The 25,228-nt window shown below is 47.6% G+C and overlaps 3 gene segments (V, D, J or C); all 3 read left to right on the top strand.

Annotated features, from left to right (window-relative positions):
- The window catches only part of LOC144321263 (immunoglobulin heavy constant delta-like), a 75,625-nt gene that overhangs the window by 28,853 nt on the left and 21,544 nt on the right, over positions 1-25,228 (top strand). Inside the window, 1 exon segment of the C gene segment in view lies at positions 19,216-19,245. Coding sequence covers positions 19,216-19,245 — 30 coding nt within the window.
- The window catches only part of LOC144321261 (Ig mu chain C region-like), a 137,356-nt gene that overhangs the window by 107,613 nt on the left and 4,515 nt on the right, over positions 1-25,228 (top strand). The window contains 1 exon segment of the C gene segment in view: positions 19,554-19,592. Coding sequence covers positions 19,554-19,592 — 39 coding nt within the window.
- Positions 20,886-25,228, top strand: part of LOC144321264 (immunoglobulin gamma-1 heavy chain-like) — a 74,996-nt gene continuing 70,653 nt past the window's right edge. Inside the window, 1 exon segment of the C gene segment in view lies at positions 20,886-21,029. Coding sequence covers positions 20,987-21,029 — 43 coding nt within the window.

The raw sequence follows: 25,228 nt of genomic DNA, 5'->3' as shown, positions 1-25,228 counted from the left end.
TTATTTCTACAATAAAGGATTCTCTAGTATTTTGTATTTTTTTTTCAAACCCACCTAGTATCTTGATAATCATTGTTTTGAGTTCCAGTTGTGACTTCTTTTTTATATGCATATTGATTAAATCCCTGGCTAAGGGTACTACTTCCTGTTCTTTCTTTTAGGGTGAGTTTCCATATTTCATCCTTATGTCCAGAAAAGAATAAATGAAAGACTGAGAAAAGACAAAAAATAACAACAACAGCACCAGAAAAATAAAAAGAAAGCAAACCAGAAGAAAATGGAAACAGAACAAAGTAAGAAAAAAAAATCAAACAAGAAGTAAAGTGGAATACAGCAATACCCTAGTCCTTGGTGTATTTTTGTCTGCTTCGTAAAAATAACTAGACCCCAAAATAGGAAGGAAAGGAAAAGTTATACATGTACAAAAATAAAATAAAATATGATGAAAGAAAACCATAATTGAGAGGCAAAATGGTGGAAAGGAGGAGTTCTCGTTTCATATGGTCCCCTGAATTTAGCTAGGTACTATCAAATAACACCTATGGATTCAAACTAAAATGTAAGAAAAGAATGGCTGGAATTCTACAAATAGAAAATCAACCACTTTTTATAAGATAGGAATGCAGAGAAGAGAAATGGAAGGGATACAACAGAAGATAAATGGTGGGGGGAGACAGTCTACCTAAGCTGGTTACCAGAAAGTGATATAGCCCTGGAGCTCAAAATCATAACCTTTAGAAGTCTGCTCCATGAGAGATATCCCTGCTGAAAGGTGCTCAGTGGTGAAGTGGCACAGAATCCCAGATAGAACAGTGGGGTTGCAAGATCCCTGGAGTCACAGAAAGAACAGGGATACCTGAACTGGAAGAATTCCCAAGCTTTGGAGTGGGGAAACTGGTTTAGGTCTGCCCCCCCATCTGGGGAATAGGCTTTCAGATCAATTGGCCATAAACCCACAAATGGTGCCCCGACAGGGTGAGTACTCTCTGTGTTGTGTCCCTGAAAAGGACTGGGACACAGCAACCCCATGCCTGCCTCTGGGAGATGGAGAGCAGATGAGTGCTCTCCCTGCCAGAGCCCTGAAAAGTGCACAAATCAGGATCCCCCACAACCTCACCCAGAAGGATCTGAGTGGGCAGGACCCATAGGAGTCTGCAAAGTTTGGCACACACCATGATCTTTCAGCTCTGGGGATAGAGTTTGGGGTACAGTCTTTTTCATTTTCACCCTCTAAAGATGTGCATAGAGCCTTCAGGGAACAAAACCACAGAGCAAACAGCTCACACTTTGCCCAGCCCCCTGGCAAGCAGTGGTGCCCCTCCCCCCAGGCACAGATACCTGAGAATCAGCACAGCAGACTCCTTGCCCAGAAGACTAGCTGGAAGAACAGGTGAATAGCAAGTTTACGACCAAACAGAATTGCAACCCTCCAGCCTCCAGTTTTTTCTTGTTTCTTTTTCAGCTTAAAAATTTCCCATTTTTTTCCTTTTTAAAGTTTCATCTAGTTTCTTATTTTATCAACTCTTTGTTTTTTTTTCAACTCTTTGTTTTTAAGTCTCTTTTAAACTTTGATTTTTTCCATTTACATTTTATAAATATATTCTCTTCATTTTTTACTTCCTTTCCTATTCAATTTATTTTGTATATATATTCTTTGATTACTTTATAATTTGGGGATTTAGCGTCTTCTAACAAACCAGACCAAATTACAACCCAGGACAAGGTGTATCACCCTGTTTTGTTCACGCTGTGAGATTATATTATTTCTCCCACCCCCTTCTTTTTTTCTTTTGTTTTGTTTAGTTTTTCATTGTCCTTGTCTTTTTTGTTTTTTTTTTTTCTGATTTCTGACATCTTTGCATTTGCGTAATGTGTATTTCACTTGGGTCGTGGTTGATATTTTTGATAGTGCTCACTTGTCCATCCATCCTTCTCAGGAAAAAATAACTAGAAGGAGAAATTCAAAACAAAAGAAAGAACCAGAGGTAATACTCTCTGCCACAGAACAAATCAATATGGCTTTAAGTAAATGTCAAAGATGTAATTCAGAATAACAGTTATAAAGTTACTAGCTGAGTCTCAAAAAAAGCATAAAAGATACTAGAGAATCTCTTAGTGCAGAAATGATGAGAACTGAGTGTATTATTAAACTGACAAACCGGGGATCCCTGGGTGGCTCAGTGGTTTAGCGCCTGCCTTTGGCCCAGGGCGTGATCCTGGAGTCCCGGGATCGAGTCCCACATCAGGCTCCCGGCATGGAGCCTGCTTCTTCCTCCTCCTGTGTCTCTGCCCCTCTCTTTCTCTCTCTCTCTCTCTCTCTATCATAAATAAATAAATCTTAAAAAGAAAACTTTAAAAAAAATAAAATAAAATAAACTGACAAACCATTGAAAACTACAATGGAAAATAATGCTATACTATATGTTGGCAAACTGAATTTAAATTAAAAAAGAAATGAGGGGGATCCCTGGGTGGCTCAGTGGTTTGGCGCCTGCCTTTGGCCCAGGGCGTGATCCTGGGGTCACGGGATCGAGTCCCTCATCGGGCTCCTGGCGTGGAGCCTGCTTCTCCCTCTGCCTGTGTCTCTGCCTCTCTTTCTCTCTCTCTGTGTCTATCATAAATAAATAAATAAATAAATAAATAAATAAATAAATCTTAAAAAAAAAAGAAATGAGGGGATCCCTGAGTGGCTCAGTAGTTTGGCACCTGCCTTCAGCTCAGGGTGTGATCCTAGAGTCCCAGGATTGAGTCCCACATCAGGCTTCCTGGATGGAGCCTGCTTCTCCCTCTGCCTGTATCTCTGCCTGTGTCTCTGTCTCTGTCTCTGTCTCTGTCTCACTCTCTCTCTCTCGTGCATCATGAATAAATAAATAAAATCTTTAAAAATAATAATAATAAAATCATATAAAAAAGAAACGAGATAGAATCAGGTTAAAAAGAAAAAATGCTCTAACTGCAATGCAGTCTAAATTTGATGCTCTAACAGCTAGGGTAAGTGAGGCAAAAGGGACAGTAAGTGACTTAGAAGACAAATTGATAGAAAGGAAGCTGAGAAAAAGAGAGAAACACAACTAAGGACCACAAAGGAAAGCTTTGAGAAATCAATGATGTCATAAAATGAAGCAAATCAGAATTATTGGAGTGCCTGAAGGCAAGAAAGAGAAAGAGAGCAAGAAAGAGTATTTGAGCAAATCATGGGGGAGAACTTCCTTCATCTGGGGAAGGAAACAAAGAAAGAAACATTCACAACTAAGAGGTATAGAGGACCCTTCCCAATATCAATAAAATAGCCCATTACCCCAACATATATTAGTGAAATATATATAATTTCAACCAGGAAATGAGAGAAGAATTTTATTAGTTTTTAAAATATTATTTTTATTGGAGTTAAGTTTGCCAACATATAACATATGACCCAGTGCTCATCCCATCAAGTGCCCCCCTCAGTGCCTGTCACCCAATCATCCCAAACCACCGCCCACTTCCTCTTCCACCACCCCTTGTTCCGTTCCCAGAGTTAGAAGTCTCTCACAATCTGTCACCTTCAGTGATATTTCCCACATATTTTCTCTCCTTTCTCCTTTCACTATTTTTTATATACCCCAAATGAAAGAGACCATATACTGTTTGTCCTTCTCTGATTGACTTATTTCACTCAGCATAATACCCTCCAGTTCCATCCACATAGAAGCAAATGCTGGATATTTGTCGTATATGGCTAATGGCTAATGTAATGGCTGAGTAATGGCTAACGGCTGAGTAATATTCCATTGTATACATAGACCACATCTTCTTTATCCATTCATCTTTCTTTTTTTTTTAAGATTTTATTTATTTATTCATGATAGTCACACACAGAGAGAGAGAGAGGCAGAGACACAGGCAGAGGGAGAAGCAGGCTCCATGCAGGGAGCCCGACGTGGGATTCGATCCCGGGTCTCCAGGATCGCGCCCTGGGCCAAAGGCAGGCGCCAAACCGCTGCGCCACCCAGGGATCCCTCCATTCATCTTTCGATGGACAACGAGGTTCCTTCCACAGTTTGGCTATTGTGGACATTGCTGATATAAACATCGGGGCGCAGGGGTCCCGGAGTTTCACTGCAACTGTATCTTTGGGGTAAATCCCTAGCAGTGTAATTGCTGGGTCATTGGGCAGGTCTACTTTTAACGCTTTGAGGAACCTGCACACAGTTTTCCAGAGTGGCTGCACCAGTTCACATTCCCACCAACAGTGTAAGAGGGTTCCCTTTTCTCCACATCCTCTCCAACATGTGTTGTTTCCTGTCTTGTTAATTTTCCCCATTCTCACTGGGGTGAGGTGGGATCTCATTGTGGTTTTGATTTGTATTTTCCTGATGCCAGGTGATGCAGAGCATTTTCTCATGTGCGTATTGGCCATGTCTATGTCTTCCTCTGTGAGATTTCTGTTCATGTCTTTTGCCCATTTCATGATTGGATTGTTTGTTTCTTTGCTGTTGACTTTAAGAAGTTCTTTATAGATCTTGGAAATTAGCCCTTTATCTGACACGTCATTTGCAAATATCTTCTCCCATTCTGTAGGTTGTCTTTTAGTTTTGTTGACTTTATCCTTTGCTGTGCAAAAGCTTCTTATCTTGATGAAGTCCCAATAGTTCATTTTCGCTTTTGTTTCTCTTGCCTTCATAGCTGTATCTTGCAAGAAGTTGCTGTGGCCAAGTTCCAAAAGGGTGTTGCCTGTCTTCTCCTTTAGGATTTTGATGGAATCTTGTCTCACATTGAGATATTTCATCCATTTTGAGTTTATCTTTGTGTATGGTGAAAGAGAGTGGTCTAGTTTCATTCTTCTGCATGTGGATTCCAATTTTCCCAGCACCATTTATTGAAGAGACTGTCTTTCTTCCAATGGATAGTCTTTCCTCCTTTGTCGAATATTAGTTGACCATATAGTTGAGGGTCCACTTCTGGATTCTCTATTCTATTCCGTTGGTCTATGTGTCTGTTTTTGTGCCAGTAGCACACTGTCTTGATGACCACAGCTTTGTAGTACAACCTAAAATCTGGCATTGTGATGCTCCCAGCTATGGTTTTCTTTTTTAAAATCCCCCGGGCTATTCGGCGTCTTTTCTGATTTCACACAAATCTTAAAATAATTTGTTCCAACTCTCTGAAGAAAGTCCATGGTATTTTGATAGAGATTGCATTAAATGTGTAAATTGCCCTGGGTAATACTGACATTTTCATAATATTAATTCTGCCAATCCAAGTGTATGGAATATTTTTCCATCTCTTTGTGTCTTCCTCAATTTCTTTCAGAAGTGTTCTATAGTTTTTAAGTTATAGATCCTTTATCTCTTTGGTTAAGTTTATTCCTAGGTATCTTATGCTTTTGGGTGCAATTGTAAATGGGATTGACTCCTTAATTTCTCTTTCTTCAGTCTCATTGTTAGTGTATAGAAATGCCACTGACTTCTGGGCATTGATTTCGTATCCTGCCACGCTACCAAATTGCTGTATGAGTTCTAGCAATCTTGGGGTGGAGGCTTTTGGGTTTTTTATGTAGAGTATCATGTCATTGGGGAAGAGGGAGGGTTTGACTTCTTCTTTGCCAATTTGAATGGCTTTAATGTCTTTTTGTTGTCTGATTGCTGAGGTTAGGACTTCCAGTACTATGTTGAATAGCAGTGGTGAGAGTGGACATCCCTGTCTTGTTACTGATCTTTGGGGAAAGGCTCCCAGTGCTTCCCCATTGAGAATGATATTTGTTGTGGGCTTTTCATAGATGGTTTTTAAGATGCTGAGGAATGTTCCCTGTATCCCTACACTCTGAAGAGTTTTTATCAGGAACGAATGCTGTTTTTTGTCAAATGCTTTCTCTGGATCTATGGAGAGGATCATATGGTTCTTGTTTTTTCTCTTGATATGATCAATCATACTGATTGCTTTACAAGTGTTGAACCAGCCTTGCATCTTGGGGATAAATCCCATTTGGTCATAGTGAATAATCCTCTTAATGTATTGTTGGATCCTACTGGCTAGTATCTTTTTTTTTAATTTTTATTTATTTTTGATAGTCACAGAGAGAGAGAGAGAGGCAGAGACACAGGCAGAGGGAGAAGCAGGCTCCATGCACCGGGAGCCCGACGTGGGACTCGATCCCAGGTCTCCAGGATCGCGCCCTGAGCCAAAGGCAGGCGCTAAACCGCTGCGCCACCCAGGGATCCCTACTGGCTAGTATCTTTTTGAGAATTTTTGCATGTGTTCATCAGGGATGTTGGTCTATGATTCTCCTTTTTGGTGGCATCTTTGTCTGGTTTTGGAATTAAGGTGATGCCAGCCTCATAGAACGATTTTGGAAGTATTCCATCCCTTTCTAACTTTCAGAACAGCTTTCATAGAATACGTATGATGTCTTCTTTAAACAATTGATAGAATTCCCCTGGGAAGAAACAAACAAGGGGTGGTAGAAAGCGAGGTGGGCGGGGGGTGGGGATGACTGCGTGGCAGGCACTGAGGGGGGAACTTAATGGGATGAGCACTGGGTATTATTCTATATGTTGGTAAATTGAACGCCAATAAAAAATAAATTTTAAAAAAGAATTTCCCTAGGAAGCCATCTGGCCCTGAACTTTTGTGTCTTGGGAGGTTTTTGATGACTGCTTCAATTTCATACCTGGTTATCAGCCTTTCAGGTTTTTATTTCTTCCTGTTCCAGTTTTGGTAGTTTGTGGTTTTCCTGAAATGCATCCATTTCTTCTAAATTGCCTAATTTATTGGTGTACAAACTGCTCATAATATGTTTTTAAAATCGTTTGAATTTCCTTGGTATTGGTGGTGATCTCTCTTTTTGCTTTCATAATTTTATTAATTAGATTCTTTACTCTTTTGTTTTTAATATGGCTGGCTAATGGTTTATCTATCTTACAATTCTTTCAAGGAACTAATTGCTGGGTTATTGATCTGTTCCACAGTTCTTCTGGTCTCTATTTCACTGGGTTCTGCTCGAATCATTATTAACTCTCTTCTTCTGATGGGTGTAGGATCTGTTTGCTCTTCCTTCCCCAGTTCCTTTAGATGCAAAGTTAACTTGTGTATTTGAGTTTTATCCAGTTTTTTGAGGGATGCTTGTATTGTGACGTATTTCCCTCTCAAGACTGCTTTTGCAGTATCCCAAAGATTTTGAATGGTTGTTTCTTCATTCTCATTAGTCTCCAGGAATCTTTTTAATTCTTCATTAATACCCTGGTTGACCCTATCATCTTTTAACAAGTTGGTCTTTAACATCCACTTGTTTGAATTTCTTCCAAATTTCTTCTTCTAATATGTGGGAAATATCAGAAAGGGAGACAGAACATAAAGACTCCTAACTCTGGGAAAGGAACTAGGGGTGGTGGAAGGGGAGGAGGGCGGGGGTGGGGGTGAATGGATGACGGGCACTGAGGGGGGCACTTGACGGGATGAGCACTGGGTGTTATTCTGTATGTTGGCAAATTGAACACCAATAAAAAAATAAATTTATTATAAAAAAACAAATTTCTTCTTCTGATTGAGTTCTAGTTTCAAAACACTGCAGTCTGAAAATATGCAGGGGACAATCCCAATCCTTTGGTATCACTTAAGACCTGATTTGTAATCCAGTATGTGGTCTATTTTGGAGAAAGTTACATGTGCACTTGGGAAGAATGTGTATTCAGTTGTGTTTGGATGTAAAGTTCTGTGAATATCTGTGAAATCCATCTGGTCCAGTGTATCATTTAAAGCTCTTGTTTTTTGTTTTTTGTTTTTGTTTTTGTTTTTGAGATGTTGTTCTTAGGAGATCTGTCATTTGGAGAAAGGGCTGTGTTGAAGTCTCCCAGTATAAGTGTGTTATTATCTAAGTATGTCTTAACTTTGATTATTAATTGATTGATATGCCTGGAAGCTCCCACATTCAGGGCATAAATATTCATGATTGTTAGGTCCTCCTGTTGGATAGATCCTTTAAGTATGATATAGTGTCCCTTTTCATCTTTTACTACAGACTTTGGGATAAACTTTAATTTATCTGATATAAGGATGGCTACCCCTGCTTTCTTTTGAGGGCCATTTGAATGGTAAATGGTTCTCCAACCTTTCATTTTCAGGCTGAAGATTCTCTTACATCTAAAGTGGGTCTCTTGTAGACAGAAAATAGATGGGTCTTGCTTTTTTATCCAGTCTGAAACCCTGCGCCTTTTGATGGGATCATCAAGCCCATTCAGTTCAGAGTTACTATTGAAAGATATGAATTTAGTGTCATCATGATACCTATCCAGTCTGTGTTTATGTGTCTTATTTCTTTGTGCTTCTTCTTTCTTTTACAGAGTACTCCTTATTATTTCTTGGATACCTGGTGTGGTGGTCACATATTCTTTCATTTCTGCCTATCTTGGAAGCTCTTTATCTCTCCTTCTATTCTGAATGAGAGCCTTGCTGGAGAAAGTATTCTTGGCTGCAGGTTCTTCTCATTTAGGACCCTGAATATATCCTGCCAGCCCTTTTTGGCCTGCCATGTCTCTGTGGAGATGTCTGCTATTAATCTAATACTTCCCCCCGTAAGGTTAGGAATCTCTTGTCTCATGCTGCTTTAAGGATCTTCTCTTTAACTTTGGAATGCAAGTTTTGAGTATTAAATGTCAGGGTGTTGAATGGTTTTTATTGATTTTTCGGGGGGGGGACCTCGCTATCTTCTGGATCTGAATGCCTGTTTCCCTTCCCAATTTAGGGAACTTCTCAGCTATGATTTGTTCAAATACACTTTCTGGTCCTCTGTCCCTATCAGCGCTCTCTGGAACCCCAAATATACATAGATTTTTCCTTCTGAGGTTGTCATTTATTTCCCCTAACCTTTCTTCATGGTCTTAATTGTTTTTATCTTTTTTCTTTAGCTTCCTTCCTTGCCACAACTTGTCTTCTGTGTCACTCACTCTACGTCATTAATCCTTGTCATTAGGACCTCCAGTTTGGATTACATCTCATTTAATTGATTTTATTTTATTTTTTTTTAATTTTTATTTATTTATGATAGTCACAGAGAGAGAGAGAGGCGCAGAGACACAGGCAGAGGGAGAAGCAGGCTCCATGCACCGGGAGCCCGACGTGGGATTCGATCCCGGGTCTCCAGGATCACGCCCTGGGCCAAAGGCAGGCGCCAAACCTCTGCGCCACCCAGGGATCCCCTACATCTCATTTAATTGATTTTAATTTTGGCCTGATTAGATCTAAATTCTGCAGTCATGAAGTCTGTTGAATCCTTTATGCTTTTTTTTCCAGAGCCACCAGTAGCTTTGTAATTGTGCTTCTGAATTGGCTTTCTTTTTTTAAATTTATTTATTTATTATTTATTATAGACACAGAGAGAGAGAGAGAGAGAGAGAGAGATTCAGAGACACAGGCAGAGGGAGAAGCAGGCTCCATGCTGGGAGCCCCACGTGGGACTCAATACTGGGACTCCAGGATCATGGGGCCAAAGGCAGGCGCTGAACTGCTGAGCCACCCAGGGATCCCCCTGAATTGGCTTTCTGACATTGAATTGTATTCTAAATTCTGTAACTCTGTGGGAGAGAATACTATTTTTGATTTTTTTCTTTTGTTGTGAGTTCTTTCTACTCATTTTGCTCAGTGCAGAGTGGATAAAAACAAGTTGTACTGGAAAAAAGAAGGAAAAAAAAGAGAAAAAAAAGGAAAAAACAAACACACACACACACACACACACACACACAAAACCCAAGGGGGATATCCTCTGATTCTATATACTATATATCCCTTGACTTTCCCTGGTGCTTTCCAGTGCTGCTTGGTCAAGATCTTTCTCTTCCCCTGTCCTTCCAGTGGGCCTTCTGGGGGAGGGGTTTGCTGTGATGATTCTCAGATGTGTGCTCCTGGGGGAGCTGACCCGCCTCCTGTCAGGTGCAAGGCTCAGTGGAAGCTATTTATCCCATGGGGCCCCTGGTGGCCCAAATCCTCCCAGGTACACAGTGGCACCAGAAGGAACAACATCATTGGTGGCGGCCAGCTCTCCAGCCCTGGAGTCAGCTCCTGCAGTAACTACTGCAGTCTTCCAGTCCAAAGTGGCCTGGATGCTTCAGGGGCAGGGCGCTGACCTGTACAACCTGGGGCTGCCCAGTGGCAGGAGCGCCCTCACTGTCCTGGGCCCTCCTGGCCTCTGCCTGTCCCGAGAGGATTGTAGGATCCTGGGCTGTGTCCCATGGCGTCCTGAGATCTGGGGCCTGTTCCACTGGAATCACTCTCCCAGGGCCGTGTAGCCCCTTCCACCCAGAGCTGATGCCTGAGCTGCTCCTGAGGTCCTGACGCACGTTCTCCAGCAGTTTACCATGACTCGGCCCATGGTCTGTGGTGCATTCTCCCCTAGGGCACACTTCCTCTGTTAGTGACTGCAGGAACCTGGGGGCCCCACTGCCCCTCTTGGGATCCTGCCCGAGTTCCCTGTGAGCGTCTTTCCATCCGGGAATATTGGTAAAGTTACTGCTTCTCCTGGACTAGGCTTTCCTGTCCTGGATGCTCTCACCCCCTAGCCTTCACCTGGCTCCTCACGGGGTCCCTCACCCACTGGATTCTCTTTTATTTATTTATTTTCAGTCTTCCTACCTTGTTAGAAGTGCTAACTCTTCTTTCTCTAGCATTTCAGCTGTTATCATTTTAAATCTCAGGCCGGATTTGTAGGTTTTCAGATGATTTGAAAGTTACCTAGGGAAAAAAAAAAATGAAAGTTACCTAGGTAAGTTGGTGGGGACAGGTGACTTGGGGACCCTACTCTTCCACCATCTTGCCCCGCCTCTGGAGAAAAATTTTTAAAATCCATGGAAGCAAATGAATATGAATACATTACTGTTCAAATCCTTTGGGATGCAGCAAGGGTGGTCCTCAGAGGGAAGTATATAGCAATACAGGCCTTTCTGGGGAAACAAGGAAAGTCTCAAATACACAAGCTAACCTTACAGCTAAAGGAGGTGGAATAAAGAACAGAAAATCAAGCCTAAACAAAGCAGGATAAGAGAATTAATAAAGATCAGAGCTAAAATCAGGACTATAGAAACCAAAAGAAGGGTACAAGAAATAAAGGAACCTAGGAGCTGGTTCTTTAAAAAAAATAAGATTGATAAACCCCTATCCAGATTTATCAAAAAGAAATGACCCAAGTAAATAAAGTCATAAATGAAAGAGGAGAGATAACAACCAACTTGAAAGAAATGCAAACTGTTATAACAGAATATTATCAGCAATTATATGCTAACAAATTAGGCAATCTGAAAGAAATGGTTGTGTTCCTAGAAACATGTAAACTACCAAAACTGAAACGGGATGAAATAGAAAACCTGAGAAGACCTATAATCAACAAGGAAATTGAAGCAGTCATCAAAAGCTCCCAAGAAACAAGTGTCCAAGCCAGATGGCTTCCCAGGATAATTCTACCAAACACTTAAATAAGAACTAAAACCTATTCCTCTGAAGCTGTTCCAAAGTAGGGAACTGGAAGGAAAACATTCAGACTCATTCTATGACACAGCATTACCTTGATCCCCAAACCAGACAATGATCCTATCAAAAAGGAGAATTACAAAAAAAAGGAGAATTACAGACCAATATCCCTGAAGAACATGGATGGATGCCAAAATTCTCAATAATATAGGGGCACCTAGGTGGCTCAGTTGGGTGAGTGTCTGACTCCATCTCAGCTCAGGTCATGATTTCGGGTCATGAGACTGAACTCCACTTCTGGCCCCACACTCAGTGGGGAGTCTGTGTGAGTGTTGTTTCTCTCTCTTCCTCTCCCTCTGCCCCTATCCTATCTCATGCACATTGTTTGTGCATTCTCTCTCTTTAATAAATAAATAAAATCTTTTTTAAAATTCTCAATAAAAAAAAATTCTCAATAAAATATGACAAATATAAATCAACAGAATTATTCACCACCATCTAGTGGGACTCATTTCTGGGCTGCAAGGATGGTTCAATATTCCTTTTTTTTTGGTTCAATATTCCTAAATCAATCAATGTGATACAGTACATTAATAAAAGAAAGGATGAAAAGCACAAAAAAAGACAAATAAAAGAAAGGATAAGAACCACATGATCCTCTCAATAGATGCAGAAAAAGAATTTGACAAAATACAGCATCCTTTCTTGATAAAAATCCTCCACAAAGTAGGGATAGGGGAACCATACCTCAACATCATAGAGGCCATATATGAAAGACCCACAGCTAATATTGTCCTCCATGGGGAAAAACAGAGAGACTTTCCCCTACTATCAGGAACATGACAGGGATGTCCACTCTCACAATTACTATTTAGCATAGAACTGGAAGTCTTAGCCACAGCAATCAGACAACAACAAAAAATCAAAAGTACCCAAATAGGCAAAGAAAAAGTCATTCACTTTTTGTAGATGACATGATACTCTATGTAGAAAACCTGAAAGATTCCATACACAAAAGTGCTAGAATTAATGCATGAATTCAGCAAAGTTGCAACATATAAAACCAATGTGCAGAATATGTTGCATTTCTATACACCAATGACAAAGCAGCAGAAAAAGAAATAAAGAAATCAATCTCATTTGCAAGTGCACCAAAAACATAAGATACCTAGGAATAAACCTAACTAAAGAGGTAAGGGATCTTTACTCTGAAAACTGTAGAACACTTGTGAAAAAAATTGAAGAGGACACAAAGAAATGGAAAAGTATTCCACGCTCATGGAGTGGAAGAAGAAATACTGTTAAAGTGTCTATACTACCCAAAGCAATCTACACATTTAATGCAATCTCTGTCAAAATAACACCAGCATTTTTCACAGAGCTAGAACAAACAATCCTAGAATTTGTATGAAACCACAAGAGACTCTGAATAGCCAAAGCAGCCTTGAAAAAGAAAATTGAGGCTGGAGGCATCATCATTCAGGATGTCAATCTATATTACAAAGCTGTGATCTTCAAGACCGTATGAAACTGGCACAAAAACACATAGGTCAATGGAACAGAATAGAGAACCCAGAAATAGGCCCTCAACTCTGTGGTCAACTCACCTTTGACAAAGCAGGAAAGACTATCCACTGGATAAAGGACAGTCTCTTCGACACACTGTGTCAGAAAAACTGGATAGCCACATGCAGAAGAATGAAACTGGACAAGTCTCTTAGACCAGACACAAAAATAAATTCAGAATGGATTAAAGGTCTAAATGTGAGATAGGCCCTGGAAGAGAACACAGCAGCAACTTTAACCTCAGATGTGTCAACTTCTTACCACATCTCCAAAGGCAAGGGAAACAAAAGCAAAATTGAATTCTTGGGACTTCATCAAGATAAAAAGCTTCTGTACAGCAAAGGAAACAGTCAACAACACTAAAGGTCTGCCTATAGAATGGGAAAAGATATTTGCAAACAACATATCTGATAAAGGGTTAGTTTATAAAATCTATAAATAACTTACCAGATTCAACACCCAAAAAATAAATAATCCGATTTAAAAATGAGCAAAAGATGTGAACAGACATTTCTCCAGAAAAGACATCCAGATGGCTAATAGACACATGAGGAGATGCTCAATATTACTCATCATCAGGAAAATGCAAATCAAAACCACAATAAGATATAACCTCAGAACTATCAGAATGGCACTGAGGGGGGCACTTGATGGGATGAGCACTGGGTGTTATTCTGTATGTTGGCAAATTGAACACCAATAAAAAATAAATTTATTATTAAAAAAAGAACTATCATAATGGCTAAAATCAACAACACAAGAAACAACCAGTGTTAGTGAGGATGTGGAGAAAGGGGAACCCTCTTGCCCTGTTGGAGAGAATGCAAGCTGGTGCAGCTACTCTGAAAAAAAGGTATATAGAGCTTCCTCAAGACGCTAAAAATAGAAAGGCAATCCAGCAACTGCACAACTAGGTATTTATGAAAATACAAGAACACTAATTCAAAGGGATACATACACTCCAATAATTATAGCATACTGTAGCGAAGTTGTGGAAACAGCCCCAGTGCCCATGGACTGATGAATGGATAATGATGTGTCATATATATGCAATGGAATATTATTCAGTCAAAAAAAGAATGAAATCTTGCCATTTGCAATAACACAGATGGAGCTAGAGAGTATTATGCTGAGTGAAATAGAGAAAGACAAATACCACACGATTTCACTCATCTGTGGAATTTAAGAAACAAAACAAATGAGCAAAAAGGAAAGAGAAAGAAAGACAAACCAAGAAACCGAATCTCAACTATAGAGAACACACTGATGGTGACCACAGGAGCGATGGGTGGGAGATGGGGGATGGAGATTAAGGACTGCACTTGTCTTGATGAAGCAAAATAAAATAAAATGATTATTTAAAAAACAAATTTAAAGATTTCAGCCTCCGTGTCATGGCAGAGGACTCCTTGCCTCTTCTCTGTACGTACTCCCTGTCATTGAGCTCCTCTTTTGCATCACTACCTCTTAATCCTGCAAGACTCGTGTGCAAGATGCTACTTCCCATGTTCCTGCAGATAAGGGATCTTGAAGCTCAGAGCATTCAAGAGACTCTTCCAAGGAAGATCATGGTATTGTGGAAAAGGACTAAGCTGCACCTCTGCACACACCAAAGCCCCTGCCCCTTCCTTACTGCAAGAAGAGCAGCTGGTCTACCCATGGCAGGGGCCCCAGGGAGCTGGCTCTTAGCAGACACAGAGCCATCAGCAGAAAAGCAACTCACCACATATGAGCTAACTGGGTGGGTCAGCGGTCATGGTGGCGGCACCTCACCATCTTCATGTTTCAAAAGCTGAGAGTCATGTTTCCCCATTCTATCCACCCAGACACTTTATCCACAGAACATCCACTCTCTCTAACACAATTGGGGTGCCCAGCCTTGACTAATGGCCTTGGGAGGCCCCCAAGAATTCCAAGGGCACTTTGCTCTTCCCTTCCCACTCACTACTAGGTGGGAACCTATGAAGACAGGAGTCTGTGGGAACAATGAGGAAGGGGTAAGAGCCTCCCAGTCTAAGTCGGGACAGTCCTCAAGACAAAATCTTGAATGCTGCCTCAAAAGTGCATATGACTGGCAATGCTCACAAGAACATGACAACAGTGACAAGGGGTCAGGGCCTTTGGCTGTGGACATCCCTCTGGGTACTGTTGGCTGGGCATTGAGCTTAACCTGATTTATTGCAGCCTTAAGGTAAAGAAGGGGTGAGGGGACATGTCATAATCTCTGAGACTTAGTGAATGTCCAGGTCATTGCAGAGATTGAGCTGCAGGGCACGTCCCACTCTTGGTGGGGGGGGCATGGAGGGTGGTGGCCCCAGGACCTGAGCCACCCATTGTGGCCACCCACCCATTCCCTGCAGTCATTCTCAGAAGCAGCCCTTCTGTGCCACCAAGAAAGCAGGTTGACGTGAGCTGTCTGTCCAGCCTGGTGAAAGAGTCCTACCAGGTCCAGGGGATGAGACCCTCAGGGAGACCCAAGATGGACATGGGATTCACTCTGGACAAGGAGATGCAGAAGATGCCGAGGCTTCCCTTCTTGTACAAAAAGCCAGGATGGCAATGAGAGTGCGTTAGCTCCTGCCGGGCCCTTGGCTTCAGGCACTGGTGGCTGCAGCAGCCCCTCTCCTGCCACGAAGGAACGCCCTTCACAGAGACACCCACCCAACAACTTACACCCTCAGTGACATCAGCCCTGGTTACCCACTGGTCAACCCTCGGTCTCGCATCTGAAGGTGCTCCAGGCCCTAGAGAGTGATGACTGCCCCGGCCTACTGGCCCCTTCTCTCTGGGCTTTGTTAACCACCCGGCACCTCTCTGAGCTGCAGGGACAGGGGTGGTGCTGCCAGGAGCCACTGGGGTCTTCTGTTCTTCCCATAGCAGGACTTGGAGACCCTCCCCTTGTTGTTTCATATTTGTTTGTAAGCTCTTGCCTTTTTTTCTGGTTTTTACTCCTTTTTGCTTATGTCACAGGGTCTCAGAGGAGGGAAATTCTGTTTCTTATTCCTCTCTGTTCCCTTTGGTGGCTTCTCACAACCTTCGGTTTGTTGGCAACAGCAGCTATTTGCTCTTTGCAGCTTCTGGCCTGAGAAATGTAGCAAGAGGACTTTCTTCTTGTGTTCTCGCCTGTATGGACCTTCCTCCTGGAGCGTCGGGCTCAGGAAGCAGCTCCCTGCTGGCAGAGGCCACCAGAGGTCAAGTCTCAGAGACAAAGCTTCTCCCTGTGAGTGTGAGGACCAGCGGTTGGTACTCAGAGCACACCTGCATTCTGGCCATCTGGTCTACCACTGTGCTCAATTCTGGGGGGAACAAGACCCTGCAGCAAGATTAGCTCACCGAGGCTTGGCAGCACCACAGGCCCCAGGCCAGCCGCTCCTAGGTCACCGCCTTTTTCAGAAGTAATTGCATGGACATGTCCTGACTGAACAGGTGGTCTCCCCACCTGCCTCGGGGTTTGGCCTCCGACTCAACTCTGAGTCATGCTCAGGGCAGCTGAGTCAGCCAGGAGACACCTTCCCAGCCACTGTTCTGGAAGGCATAGGGGAGCCAGGAGCCTGCAGCTGTGAGCAGAGGCTGGAAGACCCACCAGTTAGTCCAATCCTGGCCACCCCATTATGCTGGTCCAGACAACACAGCCAGCCCTCGCCAAGGTGCACACCTGAAACGCCCATGTCCTCTCCCTGGATAATAGGGCCAGGCTCCCAGCACTGAGCATGAGAGCGGCCAGCCACACGGACCCAGCTCAGCTGCCTCGATCCAAACTGCACACAGTGTGCAGTTCTCTGTGGAAGGCTAGAGAGCTCTGCCAAGGTTAGGTGCTATCCTCCCAAAGGGTCCGACAGGACGTGCAGGTCCCCCAGAGCTGTGATGGATCCTCTGTAGGCCAGACAGCACCTGCAGCTTACCTGGTTTTCTGTCTCTGCCATGGTGGAGAGGCAGGGCTAGGGCTTAGGGCTGGGAGCTGGGAGCTGGCAGAGATGGGTCTGCAGGGCACAGAGGGCACCTGCCCTTCCCCCAGCCAGGAGCTGAAGGTTCTAGAAAGCCAGAGCAGGTGCTTCCTGAAGGGCCAGAGCAGAGTTTACCCTTGTTCCCTAAAAGGAGAGAGGAGGTCCCAAGGCTGAGACCTTAGCACAGTGATCCCAGAAAGGGGCTGGGGCTCAACAAGCCCTGCCTGTGAGCCAGGAGCTACCCCTGTGGGTTCCTGGGAGGCCCGGGCATGGGGGTGGGGAGGGACCAGAGGCCACGACCCAGCCCTCAACCTGCCCTGCCCCCAGCCCAGGTCCTCAGGGCCAGCTGTTCTCATGCAGGCTGCAGCCACCCCCTCCCATGACAGACCACTGCTCTTTCTCCACTGTCCCTGCCTCATCTCTGCCTCACTTCCCCCACTGGCTTCCTCCACAGGTGCCTCAGGGCCCTTAGGCTGCTCTGCCCCTACACAGGGCCTCCCTACGGTGCTCCCCCAGCTGGGCCGTCATCACCCCAGACTGGACACTGTCCATGTGCTGGTGTCCAGCCATGTCCAGAGAGGCTCTGCACCCCAGCATGACGGTAGGTCCCTCCCACACCTGCCATCAGCCTCCCCGAGGTAACATCACCAGCTACACCCCTCACTGGGCCTGCTTCTCATTTTCCCAAGATCAGGCCAGAAGCCTAGAGACCCAGCTTCAGCCTTGAATCCTGGGCGCACAGCCTCAGACACTGCCCTGCCCTCCCTGATCCCCCATCCTTATCCCACCACCTCCCACAGGAGGCCCTGTGACCTACCTGCCACCCCAGGGGCTCCCTAACCATCTCCCAGCATCCAGGCTTCCCTCTCCTGCTGCCTCCAGGCCTCCTGGATCCATCCTTCACACAGTACTGGACAGAACTTTCCAGAAAGAGACTCTAAACAGGACCCGCACACCCGTCAGCCTCTTTGAGGGGCACACAGGCCACCCAGCTACACGGAGCCATGTGCACTCCTCCGTAGGCGCACGGCCAGCCTCGGGTCTTGGCAACTTACTCTTCACTGACCCCTCTGCCAGCAAGCCCTTCATCACCCCTCCCAGTTCCTGGCCCATGCATGAGCACACCTGCCTCACCCGCATGGGCCCGGGGAGCCTGTGGGTCCTGGCACCCGCCCCCCACCTGATGGGTGGTGTCTGGGGATGGCAGCCTGTGTGGGGTGGGGGCGGGGCAGCCCTAGGCCCTGGACCCTTATGCCCCTCTCCCTGCACCCAGCCAGGGGCATGCAGAGCTGAGAGCCTCCTCCATGGCCAGCAGTCAGGGCGGATGGCCACAGGGCGGCTGCAGTGGGCACTGCCCTGGTTCCCAGGGGCCTGTTCATGAGGACACTGATGTGCTGCTCTGTGTGCACAGACATGGCCAGGGGGAAGGCAGCCTTGCAGGCCAAGACTCTGGCAGGCCCCCGGGGCAGGCTGGTGGTCGTCCACCCCCCGGGGGGCCAGGAGCCTGGGTGGGTACCAGGGGCCCAGCAAGCACTAGTGCTGCCTGCCCCTCCACCTGCGCCGCCACCCAAGGCCCATGCTGCCTAAATGCAGGTGGCCCATGGGCGCAGCCTTGGACCTTCTCTTATTTCCGGAAGAGCAAAGGAAAACTGATGCAGGAGAGCCTTCGATGCTGGGATTGTTGTTCATAGTGGCCACCAGTTTGCAGCTGATGTGGGAATGGCTGGGAGGATGCAGCCCCGTCTCTCATGCCGGCTCTGAGGCCCCAACCAGCATCCCCTTTGGCCCTGGGGATTTTGGCCCAGGCAGGAACCACAGTGCTAACTGGGGCCACAGTGATTGGCAGCTCTACAGAAACCTGATGGGCCAGCGGTCCAAGGGAGCCCGGGGTTCACGGGGCAGGCTCACTGCAGACCCAGCACGGGTCAGCGGGCAGCCCCAGGAGGCTGAGAGGGGTGCTTAGCCTGCTCAGAAGGGACATGGCAAGTGGACATGACACGGCCAGAGGGCCGGATGGGGCCCTGGTGATGAGGGCTGTGTATGGAGAACATGCCCTCAGGAGCACAGCCGGTCAGCTGTCAGGAAGGACACCCACATGGCAGTCCAGGGGCCTGAGGCAGGAGTATCACGCGGAGCACGGGGCGGGACATTTATTCAAGCAGAGGAAAGACTTTCCGGCTCCTGCAGCTCCCTGGGGACCCTGGCTGTGGGGTCTGCTGCAGACTGCAGTACAGGGACAGCTCACTGGGTAACATTTACTTCAACATCTGAGACCCGGGCACCCTGGTCACCGTCTCCTCAGGTGAGTCTCCCCTTCAGCTGCTCTGTGGGCCCCGGGCCAGGTCCCCCGGGGCTGCTCGCAGCTCCACCACGGCCAAAGTGTTGGAGCCCCGGAGCCCTGGAGCCCTGCTGTCTGTTAGCCTGAGATCCAGCCCGGGGCCCCGCAGGACTGCAGTACAGCCCCCTTGGGCCCTGGGGGGTAAGCAAGCCAAGAGCCAGGCAAGAGAGCCTGGGGACAGCTGACGGCTGGGAAGGAGAAGTTGTATCAGGGCCTGGCTTTTTGTGTGCTGGGGACTAGGCAGGTGTATCAGTGTGAACATGATTACTTAGACCTCTGGGGCCAGGGCACCCTGGTCACCGTCTCCTCAGGTAAAAGCACCCCTACCTGTGTCTGTCTTCCCGTGGGGTCGTGTGGCCAGGAGCAGGGAAGCCAGCCACGTGCGGCACCCTCCAGCATCGAGACACGGCCTGTGAAGGGGGCCGGGGTGGGTTTATGTCAGGGGAGAAACAGGCAATGTGTCCCTGTGCAATGCCTTTGGTTACTGGGGCCAGGGGACCCTGGTCACCGTCTCCTCAGGTAAGACAGCTTTTCGTTCACCCCTCTGTCCTGGTGCAGGGAAGCAATTTCCAGAGACTCCTGGGTCTCTGAGGGACCCTGTGGGGAGCCCAGGAGCTTCTTTGGAGGCTGTGAGGTCCTCTCTCTGTGGACGGCCTTTCTGGGGGCCATGGGAGTTTGCCTGCAGCAGTCAGGCCAGCACAACGGGCTGTGTCTGGGGCGCACAGACCGGAGGACTTGGGGCGTCTGTGGCGGCCGGGTGGCTGGGCAGCGGGTGGGAGTGAGGTTTTTGTACACTGCCTAATGGGGCCCTTGGCAATGTGACAACCTTGAGTACTGGGGCCAGGGCACCCTGGTCACCGTCTCCTCAGGTGAGTCCTCACAACCCTTCTCTCCTCTTTCTCTCCGGGGATTTTTGCTGCATTTGGGGGAAAATGAGGGTGTCTAGGTCTGGGGTCCAGAAGGACTCGGGAAGGAGCCAATGGGTCAGTGGTCCCTTGCCACCTGGCCCTCCGGCAGCCTTGGCTCCTGGGGCCGCCTGGTTCTCTCAGCCCCAGCGGCTGTGATTTGAGGTCCAAGGCCTTTCTGGGTCCCATTTCTTGTCTGGGGTCCCAGCATGGTTGTCATATTGTGACAACTGGTTCTACTACTGGGGCCAAGGGACCCTGGTCACCGTGTCCTCAGGTGGGTCCACACCCTCCCTAGTTGGGCTGCAATTGGGGGGGTCGCGGTGTTGGGCGTTCTGGGACTCAGGAAGTGGAGGCAGAGATGGAGGGCCAGAGATGGCCCTTCCACTGTCCTGAGGATGGCCGCAGAGAGGGATGGGGCAGTTTCTTTGCCTGGTCTGGCCACCTAATCTGAGCCTTCCTGGGGGCCGCCATGGCTGCGGTGTAGTCAGCAGAATCAGGATCTGTGGCTTTGACACACCTGCTCTCTGGGGTGGCGGCCCTTGGGATAGATTGGACTCTGTGTCCCCAATGGTTGGGGGCTGTTGGCCAGAAGACAGGTGGCCCAGGCAGGCAGTGGCCAGGATGTAGGGTCTCAGGGGCAGTGGAGGGTCTAAGAGCCTCTGGGTGACAGTGACTCAGAGGATGGGCTTCCACGGGCCGGACATAGTGCAAGCCTCGGAGTTGGGGCAATGCCGGGCCGGGCCCCTAGGGTTTCGGTCAGGTGTGGATGGTGATTTCACCACTGTGATTACTATGGTATGGACTACTGGGGCCCTGGCACCTCACTCTTCGTGTCCTCAGGTAAGAGTGGCCCTCCTGGGGCCTTTATTTTCTGCTCCTTTCTCTGGGGTTTTCTGAGCATTGATGGTGGGTCCTCAGGACGTGACCCCCAGGGTCGGGCTGGCCGGGAGGGGACGAGGACTGGGGGCCTGAGGGAAGTCAGAGCCTCTTGATTGCCTGATGCCTTTCTGAAACCAGAGTAATGCCGTCATGCCCAGGGGAATCGCTGACCCTTGGGAGGGGCTGGGGGCTGGACCCCTGTGGCCGCAGGACTGTGAGGCTGTTGGTATGGGCTAAGGAGTGTGCAGGGCTCGTGTGTGTGCAGATCCACGAGAATGCCACTTGTAGAGCGCGCGGTGAGAGACTTCCCGCAGAATCACGGGTGATGTTTTGTGCTAGGCTATGTCTATGAGACTCGTCTGGGTGAGGAGGGATGCTTGGTCCACCCGGTGCGGGCCCCAGGGTGGGGCTGGGAGCTGTGGGGTTCGGCTCCCGCCGGGCAGCGTCTAAGACCAAGGGGTCTGCTCCTCCTAAGTGCTATGCCTACTAACTAGTGAAGGACAGGACATCTTTGAAGTGGCTCCTGAGGGGGAAAAAATATAGGAAATCTGTGAGTTTAAAATGTAAGAGATTTTCAAGTATATGAGACTTTTTAATTGTATCAGTTGAATCTTATGTTTCTGGAGTTGATACAAGAAATAGTGACATGGTGCTGTCCTGTCCTGCTGTGAGACTTGAGTTTTGACCACCATAAATTAAGTTTATTAATTTTTTAAAATTAATTTGGAGATTCTGGAAGCGGTGGTGCTGGGTTTTGCTGAGCCGCGGCGTGGGGCCAGGCACCTGCAGGTGGCAGGAAGTGGGTCACATGGACTGTCTATTTTAGGAAGCAAGAAAACACACTTGGCAAATTTATAGTTTGTGGTTATGCAGCCATGGTTTTCGGGTTGTTTTGCCCAGCCCAGCGAAGCTGAACGTGGCCGCAGTGCAAAACAACACCTGTGCAATTTGCATTTCTAAAATAAGACCGCGATGCTGGCAGAAGCTGGGAAGCTTTCCTTTTTTTAACTACTTGAATCTAATTTTTCAGTCTTAGCTCATTATGCCCATTTCCAAAGAAAGATGTCTAAGAAATTAAACTGTCTTCAAGACAGTTGATCAACATGTTTGTGTAACGGGTTTTTTGTTTATTTATATATTTTTTATTATTTTTAAATTATTTTTTTATTGGAGTTCAATTTGCCAACATATAGCATATCACCCAGTGCTCATCCCATCAAGTCTGTAACAGATTTTAATTGGTTTTTCCTGCCGGCGGTCGTTAACCCGAGCCCATTCTCTAGAGCCCAGAAGCACCGTTTCCTCAATCACTGTGTTCGCAGATTTTTAAGCTAGATTTTCTGTTTGTGATTAAGAGGCACTTGGATAGACTGATAAAGTGGCCTTGGGCTCAGCTTTTCAAGCCTTCCTGCTGGGACAAATCTTAGGTGAAATGTGCCTGATTGTCCCAAATGATCTCAGCAAAGCATGTTGCTTGTTAGAGGGAGAGGAAGCCTAGACAGGTCTCGAGTCAGAAAGGAGCTGTGCTGGCTCTCAGGCCGCAGGAGCCCCCTAGGCCTGCTGTGGCTGGGGTCCCCCGGGCCCACCATGGCTGGGGGCAGGCCAGCGTGGCTTCTGCCACTAGGCCCACCGGCTAACCATCGACCAACCAATTTTAATGGACTTGGAGGAAGTCTTCAAAGCCCGCACGGTGACCAGGGAGCTGAACTGGTAAGAGAGGCAGCCCCGGCTGCCAAATCTACTCCTCTGGGAAGTTGCTATTTGCTGTTTTGGTTTTCTGTTGATGAGGAATCACTCTTTAATGACTGCTCAGTGAGACAATATTTATTTGTATGAATCCCTGAGTGACCATTGCCTTGGTCCCTCACATTCAACTTTCTCTAAAGATCGTGTCTAGGAAATGGTGCAAAGTGGTGCCCCGAGGCTTCTTACCTACGGATCCTAGGATCCTAACTTAGAGGGCCACTTAGGCACTCTCTGTTGTGAACGTGGCTTTGGATGTGAGGTCATTACTGCACATTTGAAAGTAGCCCACTGCCTGGTAGAGAGCTTTCTGATACAGAGCAGAATTAGAAGTGCAAGTTCAGATAAGATGCATTTTTGGTCATATTTAATGATGATTTTTATTTAGAGGAAATTTATCTAAGTCAGGGGGCCTACCTTAGACTCAGAGAGCGGGAGTTCGGCCAAGGGCCAAGTCCTGAGGGGAGGATCCAAGCACACTTAGCCCAGAAGCAGCACTGCCTATTCTAAAGCAAAGATGAGCTTTTCCTGATGACAGGAAACATTCCCCAATCCTTGTAAAAGTTCTTAATGGAATCAGACTTGTCAGGAAGCATTTTCCCCGGGATACTGAGATGGGAGTGATTGATTGATAATGCTTGGGCACCACCGGCAGGCTGAGGCTGGGGCAGGGCCTGGACACAAAGGGGACCCAAGTGCAGAAATCCGCAAGGACAAAAAGGGCAGGGGTAGGCACAGGAGGGACTGACCCCGAGCCTGGCTGTGGTCTACAGCTTTCCTGGGTAAGACAGCTTTAGCTCAAAAGGCAAGCAGGTCTGCTGGCCCGAAACTTTCTAGCGAGTCCAGGACCCAGCTTTCAGGGCTGCACTGGACAGGACGACTGGGCTGCACAGAGCAGGTCTCAGCGCAGCTGAACTAAACCACATTGAACTGGCACTTCTGAGCTGAACCGGGCTGAGCTGAGCTGAACCAGGCTGGCTGGGCTGAACTGGGCTGCACTGAGCTGGTTAGCTGGGCTGAGCTGAGCTGGGTTGAGCTGGGTGAGCTGAACTAGGTGGGCTGGGTGAGCTGGGCTGAGCTGAACCGGGTTGAGCTGGGCTGAGCTGGGCTGAGGTGAGCTGAGCTAGGCTGAACTAGGCTGAGCTGGGTGAGCTGAACTGAGGTGAGCTGAACCAGGCTGAGCTGGTCTGAGCCAGGCTGGATGGGCTGAACTGGGCTGCACTGAGCTGATGAGCAGAGCTGTGCTGAGCTGAACCGGGCTGACCTGGGTGAGCTGGGCTGAGCTGTGCTGAGCTGAGGTGAGCTGAGCTGGGTGAGCTGAACCAAGCTGAGCCAGAGGCTGGCTGGGCTGAACTGGGCTGCACTGAGCTTGTGAGTGGAGCTGGGCTAGGCTGAGCTGGGCTGGGCTGAGCTGAGCTGAACCGGGCTGAGCTGGGCTGAGCTGAACTGGGCTGAGCTGGGCTAAGCTGGGTGAGCTGAACAAGGCTGAGCTGGGTGAGCTGAACCGGGCTGAGCTGGGTGAGCTGGGCTGAGCGGGGCTGAGCAGGGCTGAGCTGAACCGGGTTGGCTGGGCTGAACTGGGCTGCACTGAGCTGGTAAGCTGATCTGGGCTGAGCTGGGTGAGCTGGGCTGAGCTGGGCTGAGCTGGGCTGGGCTGAGCTAGGTGAGCTGAACCAGGCTGAGCTGAGCTGAACCGGGCTGAGCTGGGCTGAGCTGGGCTGAGCTGGGCTGGGCTGAGCTGAGCGGGGCTGAGCTGGTGAGTGGAGCTGGGCTAGGCTGAGCTGGGCTGAGCTGAACTGGGCTGAGCCGGGCTAAGCTGGGTGAGCTGAACCAGGCTGAGCTGGGTGAGCTGAACCGGGCTGAGCTGGGTGAGCTGGGCTGAGCGGGGCTGAGCTGAACCAGGCTGGCTGGGCTGAACTGGGCTGCACTGAGCTGGTAAGCTGAGCTGGGCTGAGCTGGGTGAGCTGGGCTGGGCTGAGCTGGGCTGAGCTGGGCTGGGCTGAGCTGGGCTGAACTGGGCTGAGCTGGGCTGAGCTAGGTGAGTTGAACCAGGCTGAGCTGAGCTGAACCGGGATGAGCTGAACTGAACTGGGCTGAGCTGGGCTGAGCTGGGCTGGGCTGAGCTGAGCAGGGCTGAGCTGGGTGAGCTAAACTGGGATGAGCTGGGCTGATCTGATGTGAGCTGAGCTGGGTGAACTGAACTGAGCTGAGCCAGAATCTGGCTGGGCTGAACTGTGTTGCACTGAGCTGGTGAGTGGAGCTAGGCTAGGCTGAGCTGGGCTGAGCTGAGCTGAACTGGGCTGAGCTGGGCTGAACCGGGCTGAGCTGGGTGAGCTGAGCCGGGCTAACTGGGCTGAACTGGGCTTCACTGAGCTGGTAAGCTGATCTGGGCTGAGCTGAGTGAGCTGGGCTAGGCT

This window comes from Canis aureus, chromosome 9, assembly GCF_053574225.1.
Source record: "Canis aureus isolate CA01 chromosome 9, VMU_Caureus_v.1.0, whole genome shotgun sequence".
Classification (NCBI taxonomy): domain Eukaryota; kingdom Metazoa; phylum Chordata; class Mammalia; order Carnivora; family Canidae; genus Canis; species Canis aureus.
This window is presented reverse-complemented; position numbering and strand designations above follow the sequence as displayed.